Source organism: Neolamprologus multifasciatus, chromosome 10, assembly GCF_963576455.1.
Source record: "Neolamprologus multifasciatus chromosome 10, fNeoMul1.2, whole genome shotgun sequence".
Taxonomy (NCBI): domain Eukaryota; kingdom Metazoa; phylum Chordata; class Actinopteri; order Cichliformes; family Cichlidae; genus Neolamprologus; species Neolamprologus multifasciatus.
This window is the reverse complement of record NC_140448.1, coordinates 2,702,750-2,724,446: the sequence shown is the minus strand read 5'-3', so window position 1 is coordinate 2,724,446 and position 21,697 is coordinate 2,702,750. Positions and strand designations below refer to the sequence as shown.

At 40.0% G+C, this 21,697-nt stretch overlaps 2 protein-coding genes across 5 annotated transcripts in view; both read right to left on the bottom strand.

The window, feature by feature from the left end:
- Nucleotides 1-6,718, bottom strand: part of arhgap32b (Rho GTPase activating protein 32b) — a 144,815-nt gene extending 138,097 nt beyond the window's left edge. For 3 of the 4 annotated variants that reach the window (XM_085173953.1, XM_085173954.1, XM_085173955.1), the window contains exon 1: nucleotides 6,400-6,718. In XM_085173953.1, coding sequence (XP_085030079.1) covers nucleotides 6,400-6,683 — 284 coding nt within the window. In that variant the 5' untranslated portion in view covers nucleotides 6,684-6,718. Of the gene's footprint in view, nucleotides 1-6,102 lie in introns of all 4 variants that reach the window. The other variant, XM_085173956.1, reaches the window with a different exon arrangement.
- Nucleotides 6,719-12,012: 5,294 nt separating this feature from the next.
- Nucleotides 12,013-21,697, bottom strand: LOC146509338 (vacuolar protein sorting-associated protein 26B-like). Its single transcript, XM_085173963.1, has 6 exons — nucleotides 21,311-21,697; nucleotides 18,638-18,794; nucleotides 16,333-16,497; nucleotides 16,071-16,246; nucleotides 15,832-15,974; nucleotides 12,013-14,390 (listed from the first exon to the last, which is right to left on the bottom strand). The coding sequence occupies exons 1-6, from the start codon at nucleotides 21,531-21,533 to the stop codon at nucleotides 14,253-14,255; spliced, it is 1,002 nt and encodes a 333-aa protein (XP_085030089.1). The 5' UTR covers nucleotides 21,534-21,697; the 3' UTR covers nucleotides 12,013-14,252.

Below are 21,697 nucleotides of genomic sequence, written 5' to 3'. Positions count from 1 at the left end.
AATAAATTCTGTTTTCATGGATGCCTGGATGTTAAACTTAATTGTTACACCTGGTAAAGCAGTAACGCTGATCATTTTATTAAAGATGAAAGAATTTAGACAGTTTTTAACTCTCAGTAATGCCGCAGTGTTTGTTTGTTTTTGGGACCTGAAGCAGGCGCAGTGTTGCCAACTCCTCAGTAAGGAAAATCGCTATTGGTTGTCCGAAAAGTCGCTAGAAGATGCCAAATGACGTCATCGCCTAATTTGCATAATTGGTCATGCTAATGTAATTGTAACCTACTTTGTTGGAGAGAGAAATAACATTGTGGAAGAGACATAGTGAGTAAAAAATGTCCTAAATGCATTTAGAGTTTATTTAGAACTACAAATTAAATTTCTTTTAGCAATTATTGTTTTTTAATGTCACAATTCCAACCCTGCTCCTTTATCCGGGCCTGGACCGGCAAAAGTGACCCGAAACTGGCACTGTGGTGGAGTTACTTTGTGTGTGTGTGTGTGTGTGTGTGTGTGTGTGTGTGTGTGTGTGTGTGTTTATAAGTAGTTTGAAACCTTGTGACCCACAAAACAGCATAACAGTAAAAGAAGAACTGACTGCTTACAGTCAGTGCGGGAGCAGCGGCTTCGCTCATGCGCGATTCATTTGCCGTTTGGACGCACAGGTGTGAACGTCTCATGCCCTGATAGCAGCTGGGGGAGGACTATCCTCCACCTGTGAGCGCTTTGGCACGGGCGAGGTGCCCAAGGCAGCACCGCTGCTTGTTGAGCGTAAGAGCGATACGCACTTTCACGTCAAAAAGTCGTCATAAATAAGTCTCCAATAATACCGGAAAAAGTCGGCAGATTTGTTGCTAGTCGCTTTTTAGAAAAAAAAGTCGCTAAGGGGGTCTGAAAACTCGCTAAATATAGCGACAAAGTCGCTAAGTTGGCAACACTGAGCGGGCGGAGTGTAGGACCCAGATTACTCCGAGTCCGCGAGGCTCCTGGCTACGGTAGCTGTAATGCTCCAACAATCCATCAAGCGGTGCGGCTTCGTAGCTTACCAAATTCGTACTAAAACATTTTTGACAGATTCTTGAGCGCCGTGTAGCACATAAAATCGGTTCACGTCAGTAAGCACAACTAGAATACAAACATAAGGCTTATAAGGAAGATTATAAGGTGCACCGTCGATTTTTGAGAAAATTAAAGGATTTTAAGTGCACCTTATAGTGCAGAAAATACGGTACATAAAAGACACTGAATTTATTTTTATTTACTCCTAATAGAACCTTAAAAAAATCATGTCATACTGCACAGCGCTATAAGAATGTGATTGAAGATATTTGGGATAGTCTGACAATCTACCTGTAAAATAGCTGGTACAGCCATCTCACCCACCATGATACCTGGTGTGACATAACAGAGTGCTTCACCAACAAACACGCAGTAAATAAAAAAGCTGACGACACAGTTTCATTAAGATCTTATTTAAAACAGAAACTAACAGAAACACCACAGTTCCAAGTCATGTTTGGTTTGGAAAGCAATTACTTATCTAGTATTTCATCTTGGTCATGTGAACAGTCTTGTTATAAAAAAATGACACAAAGCCGAAACAGTTCAAAAGCCTGACATTTCACCATTTCTCAAAGGACTAACCCAACCCCTCCTCATCCTAATACGACCTGATAAAAAGCTTAGGAATTCATCAACAAACAACTCCCTGTGACACCAAACTGAAATGAGACAGTTTGCAGTAATAACCAAGAAAAACACATCCTCGAGTGGAAGAGCTTCACTTGAAGAGGGTTACACAGAAATAACTGTGGTATATTCCAGAAGTCTATAGATAGCTTTGTCTGAATAAATCCTAAGAGTCATTTGATGAGTAATATATGATCTCTTCCCTTTTTGGGGGTATGGCTGTAGATTTTCTCATCAGCTTGAATCTGGCTTTAATCCTCTCAGCTATGAACACATTACTTATTCAAGCTACAATGATAACATTGCTGTACAGGAATCCTGTTCCAAATCTCAATATCTCAATATCACAGCTATCATTCTTGGGGTGACTGTAGCTCAGGCGGTAGAGCAGGTGATCTACTGATCGGAAGGTTGGTGGTTCGATTCCTGGCTGCATGCCAAATATCTGCATGCCAAATATCCTTGGGCAAGATACTAACCCCAAATTGTTCTCCGATGCATATGAATGTGTGTGAATGTTAGCTATAAAGCACTTAGAAAAATGTGCTGGTGTGAGTGGGTGAATGCACAAGTTGTGTAAAGCGCTTTGAGTGCTCAAAAGAGTAGAAAAGCACTATATAAGAACCAGTCCATTTACCAAAAGTGAAGTAAAACATTCACTGAATAGAGCAAAACCCTAAATTACTCATAAATGATGACATGATTTATTATGATTATCCCACTTCTGCCGTGTCATAATGACCCTATGACATGAAAACTATGCATCCACCCATGCTTTTTGACAGCTGCACTTTATTGCAAAAGAATGACACCAGACTCATTGCATGGTGAGTTTTGCATACCTAAGTTACAAGCAAGCCTTTGTCCACTCTGTTTCCACACTGTGAGTACATTTCAGCCAATCGCTGTTGGATATTAAAACTGTTGTCTTAATGCTGAATACCTGTGCAGGCTCACTAAACTGATTCAGAACTATTCTATAAAACCAGACTTAATATGTTAATTTCCAGCTCCTTATTGTTATTCTTTAACTCTTCTAGAGTAGTTTTTGCACAGTCACAGCTCAATAATTATAACATTTATCTTTTAAAGGGCGCAGCAAACAAAAGCAACACCGCTTCCTACTGGGTTCAGTTAACAACAGTCCTGTGACGTGATGAAAGAAGAAAGTGATGCACTGTTGTCTTTTTTGTTGTCAGTTGTAAATAAATAAAATAGAAGTACAAAAAAAATCTATACTAAACTTCTTTAGTTATGGTCCACTTATGCCACAAGGCAAATAAATAGATCAGTCTTTTCTTTTTAAAGCCACAAGAACAGCAGTGCTGTCTCAATGAAAGGGCAGCGAGAGTCATATTTGGATCAGATGTGCGACTTGACCACAAAACCGAAGTACGACACAGCTATTCAGCCATCTCTCTACAATTTGTACTGCTGGAAAAGAGTTGGCTGAGGGAAAGGTTCGTGACCAGGGAGTTCATAACAAGTAGGTTACTTTAATCAGGCAACTTATCTTTCTGGCCTGGTGTCTTTTACAATAACGCAATTTGTGACGTCACTGTCTGTTCATTCTTTTGTCGTACAGAGAAAGAGTCTGGGACATTAAAGTCTTGCGTTTTGCAGATGAACGGTTAAATATACACTGTTGATGATGGCAACACTGCCGTCGTGGAAACATCCTTTTCATAGTGTTTGCAGTGAATGCTTCCCTGCTTCTTTGTTAGACTTTAAATAGCCAAAAATATCTCCACCCTGACAAATGTCTCAGACCCGTCGTTTCACCAATCTGCTCGTGTTTTTGAGCCTTTAATTGTGTCCAGTTTGTGTTTGGTAACACTGTTGCTTAAGTTTCCATTAACATTTCCTACTCCTAATATTCTGATGTGTACTGCTGTCAGGTGATGTGCCAAAAACTGATTTCCAGTATTTGCCAAACAAACCAAAAACAATGATTGTTTGCATTTAAACTGTTGTAAATTACTTGTTAGCCTATAATCTGTCACGCATAACTCATTTTGAGCTAGCAGGAAAATTTCTATGGGCGATCGTGGCTCAAGAGTTGGGAGTTCACCTTGTAATTGGAAGGTTGCCAGTTCGAGCTCCGGCTTGGTCAGTCTCGGTCGTTGTGTCCTTGGGCAAGACACTTCACCCGTTGCCTACTGGTGGTGGTCAGAGGGCCCGGTGGCGCCAGTGTCCGGCAGCCTCGCCTCTGTCAGTGCGCCCCAGGGTGGCTGTGGCTACAATGTAGCTTACCATCACCAGTGTGTGAATGTGTGTGTGAATGGGTGGATGACTGGATATGTAAAGCGCCTTAGGGACTAGTAAAGCGCTATATAAATACAGGCCATTTACCATTTCTGTTAGAATCGGCAAACATTTTTCAGCCAAGTGACTTTTATATATATCCTTCAATTGTCCAGGTAAAAACTGGCCGCTGAAATTCAAATGTGTTTTAGGAGGACAGGATATTTTAGGAGGCCAGAACTGGACTGATTACAATGTAGAACACAGAGCAGGTGCAATAACGCAGAGTCATAAGGATAGCTGCACAACAGGGCAATTCTTTAATGTAAAAATACAAGTCCTTCATAAATCCTGTTCACTACATCCCAAGTATCAATAACCAATGATATTCTTTATTTAAAAAACAAAAACACAACTTCAGCTACTTCTCCTACACTCTGCATCAACCTAACTAACATGTCTAACTCTGTTCTAACCAAATGACTGTCGAGATGCAGCACTACTCTCATCATCACAAACCTTTTCTATTCTTTCATAACATAGATGGAACTAATATTTCTATTAAACAGAAGTTTGTTCCCAACAATTAACATTATTTTATCACAGCTACATGTCCCAACACTGTCACCAAGTGCTTGCTTATAGAGGGTCACCTGGTTGTTGTCATTTTCTTTGTATTATTGTAGGGTCTTTACATTAAAAATGAATTGAACAGAACATGTATATAATAAAGAAAAAGGTTAGTCAACCTTACAATGGGTTTATTTGGTCAGTTGCTCCTGCAGTAAAAGGAAATTGACTGCAGCTGAGGGTAAAGTTGCAAAAATGTAAGGAGCCACCGTGAGACAAGTGGGGTTATTTCTTGATATAAAAGATACTGAACTAGAGCAAAGGGTTAGACCAGAAATACATCAAGCGCCGACATGCTGGGAATGCCAGTAGTCACAGAAATGTAGATAAGAACTCAGTGTTTGTTCTCATAAATACACATCGAGGGGGGAAAAATGGAACTGCTGCAGTCATGTTTTCTCACTGCACTGAACCGTGACCCTGACAGCAAAATACTTAACAAACCATAGCTTGTAAACTGTTCCAGCCCAATCACGGTGCAGGCTCAAACGTGATAGGTTTCACAGGCATGCTGCTCCCACTAATCATCCATGCAAACTGAGAAATGTTGCACAAGGGAGACAATTACAAAACAAAATCTTCCCCAGAAACTTAACTCTAAATGCCCTTCAGCAAGGCATTTAGTTCCTGAATGTGGCAGCAATGTACAGCTGTGATGAATGAGATGATGTTATGTGGACAGTCCTCTGTGTTTTAAGTTGGTTTGCCTGATTTAAAAAAAAAAAAGCGAAGGCTTCAATACATGTCTGATTACACTGTAATCTAATACAAGGCATGAAGCATCAGAAGACCATGGGAACTGTGGATCAAATAACACGTGAGGGAATAGGGAGCTTTCAGACACTCCCATATGGATGACATCTAATTTAAGATTCAACATTTGAAACGAAATCGTTTTAAAAGAGAATACCAAATGCAAAGAAACAGGGCCAACTCCTTCTACTGATAGAAGAAGTGCATTTGTACGGGCAATAAAACACCCAAAAAGAGATTGCAATGAACTGCAGTACTGTACGGTAGTAAACGTGAAATATCAGATATATCTCTATATTAAAAAAGAGCAGTTTAATGTTAGCATACACAAACAGACACAGGCTCCAGGTGAATGCGGCATCACCTGGTTCCGAAAACGCCACACAGTCTGTGTTTAATCCAACTCTCATACCGGTGAAAGTGATTAACTCTTTTTAAGTTCGGAAATTGTAGAGCCGAACAGAACAAAATATCACAAATATACCCGAAATCCTCTTGTTCTTAACATCCTGAGAGTGGAGCACACAATTAAAGCAAAGTGCTGTTAATTTGCCCCTTTTTCCAACCAGATTTTCAATATAATTTGCACAACTAGGGGGACTTAGCAACTCCACGCAAGCGTCGCTTAGCTGGCGAGACATTATTCGCGCTGTGCCCGAATCCCCCCTTCAGACACTACCATCGCCACCGTCTCATCAGCACTGCGGCTCTAAATAACGTTATTTAAAGGGGTAAAAAAGCGAGCAAAGCACGCAGTGCGAGCATGTAGCATGAATGAACTAAAAGTACCTGGTTTTGTGGTTGTGGTCTGCGGTCCCTGACCACCGCTGACTGGCTGGCGAGGGAAGCTTAGCTCTCGCCGTCTACGTCTGGAGCTTCACCGCTGTTAAATTCCCTCCTCATCGCAGCTTAACCGGACACACTCATACACGTCAGACACTAAGTATTTGGAGGATATCATTGAGCGAGTCCCCGGCCTCGAGGAGAGCGCGCCAGTGGTCGAGATCAGTTAGTTGGGTTAACAGCAAACAAAAAAGACTCCCCCGGGACAGCAAGGCGCACGAGCCCTTTCAGTCTGTCACTTACTGTTTCTCCTCTGGAGGGAAAAAACGATCACCGCTATCTTCCTCACAGTTTTCATTCCCGCTGGAAGCCCGAGTATGGTCAATTCCCCATTCCCTCCAGTCACAGGACGGTATTTCCAGAAGAAAACTTGTACAAAAAGAAACCCTCTCCTCCGCGTGCACACCAGGAGTGGAGCGATACTGGCTGGAGCGGAGGAGCGGCGCTTTCTCTGTGCTGCCTTCACCGGCTGTCGGAAATGTCCAACCCCAAAGCATGGGAAAATAGGACACAGGATTCGCCGTCATACTCCGTGATGGTGTAAGGATGACACTATAGCTTAGCTGAAAAGTGTTTCGCTGTTTGAATAAACCTGCAGCACCATATTAAAAGAATCGATATTCCAATATAAACCTCGTTCAGACTTTTAAAATGCCACATAACCAGGCAGACACCAATACATCTATTCAATATATCCAGAATGCTCCGTGTCTGTGTCTGTATTAACTGAACAAAAGCCTGTCAATGGGTTGAATATTATCTTTGTGCTCGAATAAGCATCCTAACAAGTCAGACAGGGGCCATGTCACATAAATAGTATTGTTCCCAACTGTAATGGTCAACATCTTTTGGTTCCCATGTGCCAGTCTGATTCCATATTATGGCACCTAGAAGGCTCTAAAGGAGTCATACCCAAGTAACAGAGGAAGGCCACATAGATGTGGAAACATGCCCATAAGAGGAGACTTTTATTAGCTACAGGAAGCCGATTCAGCATCTACATGTCTGTCTTTTATATTTGCCAGTAAAAAAAAAGTTGTTCTCAAATACAACAATGTCTTCTGTTACTCCAAAATCATCACAGAGAACTATATTTCACATTACTATTGAATCTTCTGTGATATATTTAATTTTCTCCGGCACACACAAACGCATAGGAGAGAGTCTATAAAAGTATTTCATAACATGCAAATTTGTACCACAAGGTGGACTGCATGCACTGAGTCAACGTAACTGCCATTTAACCAGGCATATCCTCGAGAACGTGTTCTTAATTACAGTGGTGGCAGGGGAAAAGACAAAACCTCTCGAGGAAATATGGGTGGAGAAAAGTCTACGTTTTAAAGAAGAGCTGCATACATCTGAAAACGTTTCAGCTGATGAAACACTGCCTCCAGTTATGAGGCTCTTAGTTAACACTTTCAGAGGATGATCATTATGAAAATGATTAATATGAGCCTTTCTTCCAGAGGTCCTGCTGGAGGTTTCTTCCTGTTGAAAGGGAGGTTTTCCTTCCAGCTGTTACTGAGTGCTTGCTCGTGGAGGGGTCGTCTGATTGGTGGGGTTTTTCTGTGAAGCATTTTTAGGTAACTGTTGTTATGATTCAGCACTATAGAAATAAAATTGAATGCATTAGAAAGAAAAGAGTGGCACGCTTTGTAAAATGCACAAAGAGTTAAATTTGGAGTCTTTCGAGAATCTTCCTGAAACACATATTCTATTCAAGTCCAAGGATTTATAAATTACAATTAAAATAACTGATCGTTTATGTGAGCAAGTGATGCATACATATTTTCTTAGGTTATTATCCCAACCTAAAAACACAAAAGCAGCTCGTTCTCAAAGAGGACTGTGACTGTGAGGAATGTGAAGTGTGAAAACAACACAACGCTAGAAAAGCTCACTGCATTATATTCATAATACGCCCTGATTTTACTCTACACAAATAAAGACTTTTCTACCATAGCCACCTGCAGAAAAGGCCCAGACTGTTGAATAAAAAAATCAAGAGAATACAGGGAGGTGCCTGATACTGCAAATAACTGGAAATGCAATGATCACACTTTTTGAACGGTCATTCAGCACTTTGACTGAGTACTCACATGGTTGGGCAGCTTTTAACTTTGCTCAGTATTTCTTCCACAGTTGCTCAGTGTGTGGTTTTTTTCAGCCATGATGCAAAAGCAGGAAGTCCAGATGATCTGATTGAACAGTTTATTTCAAGAGAGCTCAAAGAAAGAGAAAGGTCTTGTGTAATAGATGTACAAAGTAAGATGGATATGGGCCACTTCAGACACACACACACTAACAGTATAGATATTGTGAAAAGGAAGTGTGATCTTCTGAGAGTACTTTGCTTCCCAGCAGAAGAGAATTCAGAAACTCAAGCAGAACAGGCTACACCAAAAGTTGCTTTTGACCGGTGTTTCACCAAAGCATCCAGTCACTCACACATCAAAATGCCTGTCTTGGAACGTCCACTGACATAAAGCAAATTAGTCATATTTGGTGTCAGTGGTTCGACAGATGTGTGGGTCTAGTAGGAAAGATTTACATACTTTTTATTAATCTCTGTCTCTCTTCCACAGCATGTCTTTTATCCTGTCTTTCTTCTCTCACCCCAAACAGTCGCAGATGGCCCCGCCCCTCCCTGAGCCTGGTTCTGCTGGAGGTTTCTTCCTGTTAAAAGGGAGTTTTTCCTTCCCACTGTCGCCAAAGTGCTTGCTAATCGGGGGTCATATGATTGTTGGGTTTTTCTCTGTATGTATTATTGTAGGGTCTACCTTACAATATAAAGCACCTTGAAGTAACTGTTGTTGTGATTTGATGCTGTATAAATAAAACTGAATTGAATTGAATTTACAGGGATGGGATATATAGTTTAAAGACTAAACTTCAGCTGTATTCAAATTCAAATTCAAATTTTATTTGTCACATACACAGTCATACACAGTACGATGTGCAGTGAAATGCTTACACAACTGCTCGTGACCTAAAGAAAAAAGAAAAGGCTATGAATAAGATAGGAAATAAATATGAAAATTAAAAAGGGTAAATTTAACAAGGAAGGAATAAAATAAAATAAAATATAAAAATTAAAGTTAAAAATGAAATAACTGTACAACACAAATTAGAATGAAGGGTAAATTTAACTGGGAAAGAATAAGATAAAATATATAAATTCAACTTCAAAATAAAATAACTGTACAACAAAATACACAATACACAGTATAGAAATATATAAGAATGTATGAAGAAATATATATATATATATATATATATATATATATATATATATATATATATATATATATATATATATATATATATATATATAATAACAGCAGCTGTACAAGTATTAAATGGAAATGAAGAATATAATGTCCAGTGTTGTGCAATCCACATTTGTAAGTGTCTTGTGCAGTGCAAATATGCTTAAAGTGATTGTACTTGTGAAGAACAGTTAGACAGGCTGACAAATCAGGCCTATTTTCTATGGAAAGATGGAGGGTGATTATAAAAACCTTGTCACTGCAGGGAGCTACTAAAAGAAAAAAAGAAGGAACCTAAACCTGGACACCCAGTCTCACCTCCTTGCTCTTGACAGATGATCCCAGGCCAGTTTTAGTTCGCTTTTCACCTGGCAGGCTTCGATGACAGACTGTCTCAGCCTGAGGATAAAAGCCAAACACCTTCCTGTCAGTTCTGTCAGCCCGAAGAAACATCCAGCAGTGAAGCAAATGACATGAAGCCACCAGTCAAACAGCAGTCTGAACAAGGACTCCAGCGCATCCACATTCGTGACTCCAGTCTCTGTAGCACAAGATGTACTGACTTTGCATACATTACACAGATGACTCACACATTTTGTGGCTTTTACTGACTCAGCCATTAGATGCACAGCAAACCTATCCACTCTCCAGAGGAGCACAGTGACACCGTTACAATACACATGTGAAGGTTATGCACATGTACAAATTAAGCCACTCATATCTTATAATGACAGAAGTCATACCTTTCATTTCAGCACATGTGTACTGTACATCTGAGAGCAAAACTGAAGAATGACTTGCACAGCTTCAGAATTCAAGGCCAAAACTACCCACACTCAGTGGCCCTTTATATATAATAAAATGTGTTACATAAATAAAAATGCCATTACCAATGTAAAGGTATCTGAATCTGTATGTAGCTGAGCTGAGTATTTGAAATGTAAAAAAAAAGTTTATAGTATGATTTAAATCACTACATTGAAAAAGAACTGACTGAAACTACAGATCTGTATTATTAGTAATAATTTTATTATTATTACATCACCAATTTTTGCAACTATCTGGCAAAAAGCTGTTTATAGACACAAGTTTGGAATGTTGATTCTTGGAGGACGTTCACTTTGTAGCGAATCACAGATATGATGCAAAACTTTTTTATTTTATAGCTGAAGATTCTGGTTTTGTGAAGCATAAAAAAATGTAACCTCCTCAAGTTTTTATAATAGCCTGAATTATGTGAGCCATGGATTCACTATTGAATAATTGTATTCTTCATCAAACTGGTTCCAGCTTTGACAAAAGGAGCCTTGTCATAGAGCTTTGTTTTTCATTTCCAGAATTAGTTTTCAGTCAGAGTGAGATCTGGACTGTTTTTCTGGCTGATATTCCTTTTCCAGAGAAAAACTTTGACACTCTTTTCTCACCAGTACTTTCTTCTATACTTTAAGTGCTTTCTAACTAACACCACACACATTCATACTCTGATGGATGCATCTAAGAGCAACTTGGGGTTAGAATCTTGCCCAAGGACATTTGGCATGCAGACTAGGGGGAGCCAGGGATTGAACCACCAACCTGCTATACCTCCTGAGCCACAGCATCAGGCTACTTATATCCAGAACTGGCAGTCACCTGTCTCGTGAACATGGCTTCAAATTCTCTTAATGTTCACACTTATTGAATATTCCATTATTCAAAAAGTGTAATAATCCTGCATGAAGTTTTCTGTGACTCAAGAACCATCAGGTCACAGGACCATTGCTCTGCATTCATTTACTAAAAGCAGCAAGGTTTTCTTTCACATAGGACTCAGTTCTTCTGCATATGAAGAAGGTGCATTCAACATATAATACGATGCCAATAGATCATTCTCCTCAGAAGCTCTTCAGCTGCTGTTAAACTTTCACTTTGAATGAATGACTCATTTGAAAGTTTTGAGTTTTCTGAAGACTGCAGAAAATCTGCTTTATTTTTAAAGCAAAAACCACATTGCAATCTTTCTTCTACAGTCAAATCTTCAAAGACATTACCTCTGTAATGTCTTTGAAGATAAGTATAACACTTGCTGTATTTTAGTACTCGAGGATAAGAAATTGTAATTTTAATGATACTGTTCACCAAGCTGAATATTAGATCTTTTTAATATAAGATGGAGTTGAACCCTCTTCCATGCCCTTGTTTAGAATCTGTGAACCTGCAAACAAAACCAGCATGAAGCCCGTGTTGTTTATTAAGAACAGAATCTTTAACTTATCGTTCATATTTCCCACCCAAGCATGGCACAACTATTCCTGATATCATCATCATCACCTGTGCGTACCATAAAATCAGAACCAAACCTGATTCAATCCTGCCCCCTTGTGACAACACTGTGGGATTTTTTTTAATTGAACTGCCGGATACTTTTTGGTCCCAGCACACAAAACAGAAATATCACAGAGCCCAATGTTGATCGTTTTTAAACTCCCAGGAAGAGAACCGTTCAAAAACAAAACTGAGTCACAGTAACTAAGAGATGTGTTCACCAGGACGTGTCTCAGTCAGAGATAATCTACTCACGTAAGAAAAAAGTGCATCAAAAACATTAGTTTCTCAGTTATTTAATCCCTTTGATTTCAAAGAATATTTGGAATATAAAATGATTAAAATCAACATTTATAAACAAGATAAAATATGACAGGAATATAAACAGAAGGTGGGGGCTGCATTTACATTGTGCATTTATATTGTACAATTCATCGTTTATTCTGGTTTTACATTCTCGCTGTTGTCAGAGTTTACCAGTACTGATAAAAAGTAGAATCACAGGCCATTCATGAAAAGAGCGGAGCATGAACTGCGTGCCCTGCGAGGCAGAGAAATACTGCAGGAGCTCTTTGACTGATCGGGGTGAAGAGTGAGGCCAGAGAAGGGAAAGCTTGCTTTCTTTTATCTATCCGGAGACCAGGAGGTGCTGGTCTCCGGATAGTCTTGATACATGGAGGTGCTCAATTAAGCTAAGAAAAATTCAGATATTTTTATTTATTCATTTCCTTCAGCACAAAATGTGTGTTTTTGAAAACATTAGAAACTTGCCAGCATGTTTCTGTCAATTTAAATGTCTTTGAAATCTCCCCACCTCTCAACTCTCTCCTGCACTTTAAAGGTGACAAACCACCGTCCCTACAGTCGTATTTATCAGATATTACCAGAGCTTTATTAACTGTTTTTTTCCCTTGCTCAACTTCTATACATGTGAATTAGAACATGTCTTGCTGGCTTAAAGCAACACAATTCAGGCTGCGAGTCTTAATATTTCTAAACAGCCGTCTGGTGACAGCAATCAAATCAACAGAGCAAAACGGCAGCATGGCGAAAACCCGACCCTACTGCCCAGGAGAGTATGAAACATACACAGTGATGCATTTTGGAAAGCTTGTTAAGCAGAAGACAGGAGGACAAGAAGATCCAGGGGCTTGCTTCGAGTGCTTCTCATTTTGTACTCATTAGTGTCCTCTCATAGTTTAGAAAAGCAAAGCACAAGAACTCCAATAAACTCTGCCTGACCTGCAGTTAAAAAGTAAAAGCAAAAGAACTCATTCTATTTAGAAAATGTTCTGGGATTGTTAATTTTCAAAATTTCATTAAGTGCTTAATATAAAAGAGAGGCCTTCAGTTTACATTCACCACATCATCTAAACCTGCCTTTGTACTAAACCCATTTATTTACTGGTAGATAAACGTAGGCAGGCAACTGTTCTCTAGTATTGCAGACATTTTGGCACCAAAGCCTTATAGGCACAAAGAAGCAGCCTCAGGAGTCTATACTGTGCTAACAGGCATCTTTGTAAATAAGCGCAGGTGTAATACTGTCTTTATTAGATCTGAAGTGATGCCAACTTTCTCCTCTTGACTCAAGTTCATAAACAGTGCTGAGAGCAGAAAAGAAAAGCACACAGTGCAAATGGCAGAGAGGTTTCAAACTATCAGTGACTGGCAGCTGTAACAAAAGACGGAAGGGACACTATACGGTAACCTACTGAAGCATCAAATGTTTTCAGTGCTGATTTGGGTTCAAATGAATACTCTGTAGTCACGCCTGTTTCTGGAATGTATGAAAATAAGTCTCTTCCATTATAGGTTTTTTTAGACTGCTGTTTGGTTTCCTCGACTCATGCTAGTTATGTAAAATTAAGATGCAAAATGGAAATGGCAGAAAAACCTTACATGAGTTCATGTTCAAATTTCACATTCTTGTGAGCACACACACACATGTATTGTTTAGCCACTCATCATTAACTTGTCGAATGGCTACTGTATCAATCTTCCCACAAAGTAAGCAGTTTAAAGGAAAGGCGGTGTCAGAAATACACCTCCAGACGGCTCGGTGCCATGTATTCTACATTCACACACCTGCAAATGACATTTAAGTGCATCTAATGGGTGACGTTCACCCCACTGAGGTGTACAATAAATGCCAAGGCATCAATTAAGTACTTACAAGCCAATTTTGTGCAGTTTTGAGAGACAGAGAAGTTAGCTGACACCATCAGTCTCAGTGTGGTAAACTCGAACCAGCTGGTACGTCAAGGTTGTTTGTTCAAATGAAAACGCTGAGAATTGCTAACAAATAGAGTCCGACTCTGATTTATCTATCCCCACCCTCACATACACACACGCACGCACACACACACACGCCTCACTCGCTCAGCACACTACTCCAGCTGTGACAAACACTGCAGTGCATTTTGTCTCGATGCAAACGAGTGATTTTCACATTAAGAGCTCAGACTGACGTCCGTGCGCTGTCTCTGCTCAGATGCTCGCTGCAGCACATGCTGGGTTTTAGCCGGTGTCTTCCTCGGCGTTATGGCCGTGGAACTTCTCTGGATTGGAGGTACCTTCAAAGCGCTGCGAGGCAATGGCGGCTTGATGAGACATACTCTTCCTCACAATGTCGCCTTTCCTCCACAGTGTGATCTCCTGGAAAAAATGAAAACAACATACATGGTGGTGTGACGGGGAACTCTCAGACTCTCAGACACCCAATCAGCTTTGTTTTCCAGCTAGAGTCCCAGGACCATGATTGGACAGGAGCCCAGTCCTTGTACTGGATACACAAAACTGTACTGATTGATAACTGAGACTGTGTGTTTTCAGAAGTGCAGAACAGCGCACATACATTTTTCATTGTATTCATGGCTGTGCAAATGCTTCCTTCTTTTATTCATCTTGGTCATTATGAACTTTTATGCACAAGCCCCTATTATACTTTTTTTAGCCATGAATGGATGCAAACATTTCCTCCGTTTTCTTCTTAAGTTATTAGACAACAACAAAGAAACCGTACATGTCTTCCTGGAAAAGTGCAGAAAAGCTCACTTAGTTTTGCTGGCCTCAAAAAAAGGAAAAACAACTAAGAAAATCAGAGGATCAGCTGTGAACTGCTTCAACTGGGCAATAGAGAAACTGCATTTCTGGACTGGCTTCACTTTTCAACCTGTGAAGTTGCTGCCTGCCTGTAACCCTCACTGACATCGCCAAAGGTTCTTTTTCCCAAACCTGGGAAAGCTTGTCCAGAAACACAAAGTCATTATAGATCTATAGTACGATATTTCTAGAGTACACATTTTCTTTACTATGTCTAAAGTGGTCATATTCCTAGATACTATGACTACACACAAAGTAGAGCTCCAAGAACGACACAGTACTCGAAACTGCTTGAACCACAACAGCTGGAACGTCATTAACAGTCACCTGTGTGAGTGATAGGGGTGGGGGAAAAAATCGATACTGTGTAGTATGGTGATATTTTGTTTGCTAATAATGTATCGATACAGGGACAGCAGAAATCGATATTTTGTTACAAAAAAGGTTTTTGTGCTCTGACTTCAGAGCATGTTGATCCTTTTTCTGAGCAAGAATCCTGACATTCCTTCACTGTCCAAATGTGACAGTTTACTTATTTTAATTTAAGACATGTTTTATTTTAATTAAGTTTAAAACTTTTTTATTTAATGTAAAATTATATTTTGTTTTAATTTACTTTCAAATTCTTCAGTTGCTGAAGGGGCTGCATAGTTTTCATAAACTGCATAGTTCAGAATAGCTATAATTGTACCAGATGGTTGATTCAGTTAAGTTGGACTAGACTGTAATACAAACCGTTCAGTTTGTCAACAATCAAACTGAAATGAGAGAAAGACTGAGTGTGAGACTTTGATATTAGAGAAAATGAATATTGATAAAGTTTACCTTTATGTACAGAATCTGAATATCGCAAAATATTTAAAAAAATTGCAATAATATCGTATCATGTGTTAAGTATTGTGATAATATCGTATCGTGGGATGTATGGTGATTCCCACCTCTAGTGAGTGAGCAGAAGAACTACAGCTCTCATGTGATCTCACTGTCTGTGTACCTGCTGTTTGAAATAGCGTCTTTCCTCTTCATCGATGAGGACCAGATTAAGGTAGTACCGCACAGAGAACTTCTTGTTAATGTCCCTCATTGTGGGGGTCAACTCATAGCCTGCCAGAAACAGCCTGATGGGGATGGACTCTCCTGTAGCACAAGACAAAAGCAGGTTTAGTTTGCAACAAATGAGATCTGCTGCAACAAGCAGCAGAACCACAGACCGTAAAAGGCCTCTGACCTCACCTCTGACGGGGGCACCATCCATTATTTCATACTTTGCTATGGTGTCGTTCTCATGGTAGACGTTAGGGCCTGTGCCAGTTGTCTCCCGCTTGATGATGTCAATCTCCATATGTCTGATCTTAATCCTCACTAGGAGGAAGTAAATCTTCCCTACAATAACATCTTTTAGGTGATACCTGCAAGCAGATGATGGAATCTGTTAATATCCTCTCTTGCTTTGATCATTTCAATTTCAGATTGCAAAGAAAAAAAAAAATCGTACTTGGACTTATTGTACTCAAACTCTATGTGTAGACAGTCCTCAATGCCAACTTCCATCTTAATGGAGGAGTTCAGCTCGGGGTAGGTGCTGAGTGTGTGAACCACGAGATCCAACTCTTTGCTGATGTCGTTGAGTCTCCGGCCTACTGTCGCCCTGAGAAAGTAGCTGGAAGCAAATGCAAAAACATTTGGATACAAGAGAAGAGCATGTCACTAACAGCCAGTAAGCAGCATGTGAGGTTGCACTGACCAGTACACAGATTTTCATCAACTGTTGAATAGGCCAGGAGGATTGGAACAAGCAGGGAAATGACAAGACTGGCAGTGCAGATCGAGAATCCTCACTACACACACATTAGCAATTTTGCGAGCCCTGTATCTGATTGAGGAATCACTCATCTTTGGAAAAGAGAGTTTATTACAGAGAAATGGCTCTTTCCAAAATAAAAGCTATACTATACGCTTCTTCTGGGCTATATTCTCAGCAGCATATTAAACATATCAGGTCCCCATAAGGAGAATCATGTGCTAACGGCTGTCTAAATGACTCAGGTAAAGTCTGTAGCATGCGTGCTTGTTGTTTTTGTCTGCTTCCACTTGTCTTTGCACGAGGATGATGTCGGTGTAAATGTGCAGTCATATTTGTTGTGTTCCCACTAGTGCTGTCAGCGTAAATCTCGTTGAAATGACGTTAATGCCACAACACGGCAAATCTCCGTTAACAAGCTACCGCGGATCGCCCCGTGCGTGGGGCTGGACGGCCAACACGTTAACGAGCTAACTGCGCTAACACACTAGTTCCCACCCATGTAATTGAGCATTGCGTGGCACATCCAACATACTGCTTTACTTTAGTCCATACTTTAGACTCTGCTTACCTTCAGGGTCATACTTCACATGAAAACCAAAATAGTTCCAAACGCCAGATCTGAATGAGTGTGGGGGAGGTTCAATTTGCCATGTTGCAGCGAGAGCTTAGCTTCTGTCTTGCTAGCTTGCCCTGCGCTCAGTGAATCTGCGTTCGACTACTCCGCCTAGGCTGCACTGTCGAGCGCAGATCCACTGAGCGCTCAACACAGACAGCATCGTCAGAAGGAAAGTTGATAAAATAAATTAATGTTGTATTGTTCGATACATATGCGTACCGAACCGAAAGCACTGTATCGAACGGTTCAATATCGATACGAGTATCGTTGCACCCCTAGAGAACACCAAAGTGTACAAGAAACACACAACTTTTACAAGTGAAGGCAAACTAATGTAGCAGTTTATCTGCATTTCAGATCATATTTTAAGTAGTTCTTTGTAACTGACGTTTAGTAAAACAAGCTGGGGTTGGACCAGAGCACCTGAAGATGCTTTTCTTTACCACCAATGTTGTTGAAGAGGTAACAGCAAGTATTGTTATGGTTTTGCATGTCATGAAGTAATCTTACAAAGAAACTTCAAAGATATCTTTGAACCAGTTTGAAAACCTCACAAGCAAATTTAATGGGAAAAAGAAGCCACTTGAAGATCTTCATGAGTACACACTGTCTCTCAATTTCTTAGTCAGGAGCACCGCTTACTCAAATCATCTAGTTTCAAAACAGCAAGATAGTGATGATGAAAAAGCTCAACTAAAGACTTAAAAGTGGACCTTCCCGGTGCTTGAAAGTAGGGCTGGGTATCGTCACTGATTTCTATAACTGATTCAATTCTGATTCACAAGGTCTCGATTTGATTTAATTTAATTCAATTTTGACTCAGATAGTCAGAAATATTATTATTGTAATCATTTATCAGTACTGACACTTGTCAGACTTCATCAGAGGTGTGAGCATCACAGCAGATGCCTTTGTGTCAAAGTAACTGAAGATAAAACAGAAAAACATGAAGGAGATTTTCCTGGCCTGGCTTTTTATAGCAGATAAGAAAACCATGAATCAACATATACCTGATGCTGCTTAAGTGAAGCAAAGCAAAGTTATAGAGGTTTTTATTAGAGATAAATCTAAGCGTTTTGTAATTTGGCATAATTTCAAAAAGCTTAAATTTTCTTCGGTAGTGAACAGAAGACATTAGGCTCTCTTGACAAAGCGCATTTTTGAAAAAACAAAAAAACAAAGATGAGAAAATTGATAGCATTCTCACTCCTAAATATGAAGCAGGAAGTTGAAGATGTATAGTTTGGCATATGCGAATGAAATACAGGGTAACACCTCAACTGCACAAAGGTTAAGGAATGTCCAGCGTTACAGCACGCCATCAAAAACATGGAACAAGCCATTAATGATTCCACTTGCAGAGGACAGAGTACAACTTACCGTAACTTGACGTTCTGACCAGTGTATGATTCGTAGGGTTTCTCCACATGTGTGAACTCAAAGTCAAACGTCTGTGACTGTGTGAGCTCCCCTGGTCGAGCCAAGTCTTTCACCAGAGACACAAACTCGTGATGATTCCCCCTGTCATAGTACATTTCTGGAAACACAAATTAACAGTGTCACACATTGCCCATCACTTAAGTCATTTTAAACTCTTTTATCTGAGGAAAGGACAATTGTGTACTGACAGTCCTCACAGTGACCACTTCTCCCACTGTGCTGACACACTGACTACATGGTGCAAGCTGAATTTCAGCAGTGAAATGACTGGTCAGAAATGAATTTACATACTTTATAATTATTTCTGTTTGCTTTCCATTTCCTATCTGCTCACAACAATTTCAAAATCAACTGAGATACTTTAACATGCAAATGAAAAATGCTAATCATTTTTACCAACTGAAAAAAAGACTGACAGCATGATGTTGAAACTAAGCAACGCTGTTATTTTAAAAAATGTATTCTTAGTTTGTTTTTAGCGTGAGTAGCACATTTGAAACAGTTTGTGCAGGCCTGTGTTTGTTGCATCACTTCCTCTTTTAACAACTGTAAAGGTTTGGGAACTAAGGAGCGTGAATGCTGTAGGCCAAAAGGCTTTCTCATTCTTGCTTGTTAAAGCATTGCAGCTGCTTAAAAGTGCAGGACACTGTTTGTCATGTTCATGTTTCAGAATGTGTTTGAAGTTTCCAACAGATGACAGGTTTGCACTGCGGGCAGGCCAGTTTAGCACCCAGATTCTTTTAATGCACAATTAGGAGTTGTGATCTGTGGAATATGATTTGGCTCTGTTTTTGCTTAAATAACGCAGACATTACCTACAGAAACAAAAAATACAGCAGTGTATTCTGGTCCTAAACCTCTATATGTACACTGCATGTTTCTAGAGTGCAACAAACAACAACCAGCTTGGATAGAGTGTAAACAAACAAATATGTAACTATATATAAGAAATGTCAGAGAAATCTGTTTGAGTTTGTCGGAGAGAGAGTAAAAAAATATCCAGTGTAAGATTGGATATCTGCAGGGTTGAAACTACAATGTGCAGAACCATGGAATACAACACTTACTGCTGTGTGTTACCCGGTTATTTTATACCGGTTATAAAAGAGAACCACCTGAGTAAAATAACCATTACAAAAGCTGATGTTTTAAAGAAGGTACATATAGGGCCAATTAATAACAGTCTGTGGCAGCATAAACCCTTATTTAACATTAAAATGCAACTGCTGGGATTTGCTAAAGAGGCAAAGTGTCAGTTTTGTAACTGAAAGTTGTGGACAGCAGTATTTTTGCAGCTGGTCCTATGGCATATATAATTTCAGGAGGCGAATATTAACATTTGCAGCCTGTAATTTACTAAAAATGACATTAAATCTAACACTGAAGAATTATGCCTCTTCCGGTTGTGATGCATTCTTTGATGAGGTTTATTTGGAATAAGACAGAGGAAGAATAAATGCATAATTGGCACATTGGGTGAAGGGCTTAAAGCGGTGACTGCAAAGCCAAACTTTGGCTGTCCTAAACTCTTCACTGATTTCACATGCTGAATGGTTAGAGGTGAGCCCTACATCATACTCTCCTTCGCTGGGTCTGCTGGTTTTTTAGCTGCTAATTTGTGGTACTTAGCATTAATGTGGTGATTGCTGAAGTGAACTGGCTGGGCTTTTGTATATAAATATAGCCTAGTTAGTAGACCATCCTGCAGCTGCAGCATCACAGTAATTTGTCCCAGTTAGTAAATCTGTCCCATAACCAACAAAATTAAATTACTAACTCCTTCCCTCCTCCTTGTTTCAGATTTCTGTGAGCAAAGTAAAATTCCTTCTGTCCATTACTTATCCCAGCTGATCCAAGACAAAATACAATACAAAACAAAACAACAGACTAATGCAAACTGAGTTGTACAGAGCTAAATTCATGTTAGGAGGTTATGGTATGAAGTGTAATAGACACTTAATAATAACAATTCCGTGTTGTTGTTCTTTTGTTTTTTGTTTTGTTTTTTGTTTTGGTCAAGACCAGTCTGACGGCCTCCGACTATGAATTATGGGATGGCACTGATCACAGCGTTTATCATGGCCGCCACAGAGACACTTCCAGATCACTTAAACGGTATCATCTGATAAACACTGTTTTAAACACACGGACACAACAGAAACGCCTTTAAGCAGTTTCCTTGAAACTCTCAGCTCGCGGGCTGCCATCTTTGATTGAACACGAGTAAAAGTGACAATCACCTAATACTTCAGTTCTTACTTACATGTGATAATCTAGGCACCGAAAGTGCGAGTTAACAAAAAGTGTATGCTACAGAAGATGTTTAAAAGAAGGGCCAAAGGTCACGTAGACGTAACGGCTCTCCAATGGCTGACGAATCAGCTGATGTCGCTCGCGCCCACATCTGTCACGAGACCCGACACTTCAAATAGACACTTGTTACTGCGGTACGGCCGAACTTTAAATGCGTTTCTTGTCACTTTTTAACCATTAAAGCTGTAAAATACACCATGCTGATAGTCGTCAGTACATGTAGCTAGCTACCCAGTATTTCCTGTCACACTTTGGCTACTTCTGTCTGGAATGTGGAATTCAGGCCTAGCAGCTGCTCACCTATCTGGCCGATAAACTCGATTTTGATGCCATTATGCTCCAGCCTCTTTCCCGGGTATTTGAGTGTAACGTTGACTTTTCCGGAAACAGTTTCCCCGTCGTAGAAAAGGAAATATTTGTCTTTCCTGCCGTCTTCGCTTCTGTGCTCAGCTTTCTTTCTCGTTTCGGCGTCATTCAGAACTATATCTATGTCCGCACTCTGACCAAAACCAAAAAAGCTCATCGCTGCTCGTTAGTCAAGCGAAGCCCTGTGGCCGGATCCCGCTGGAAATGCGCTGTCTTCCTAGTGAAAGAACACACTGTAGTTTGTTCTCGGTTTGCCGCGAGGAGTCCAGCGCGAGCTGCTTCCCAGATTATTGCATATTTTGAGTTACAACCGCCTTACTA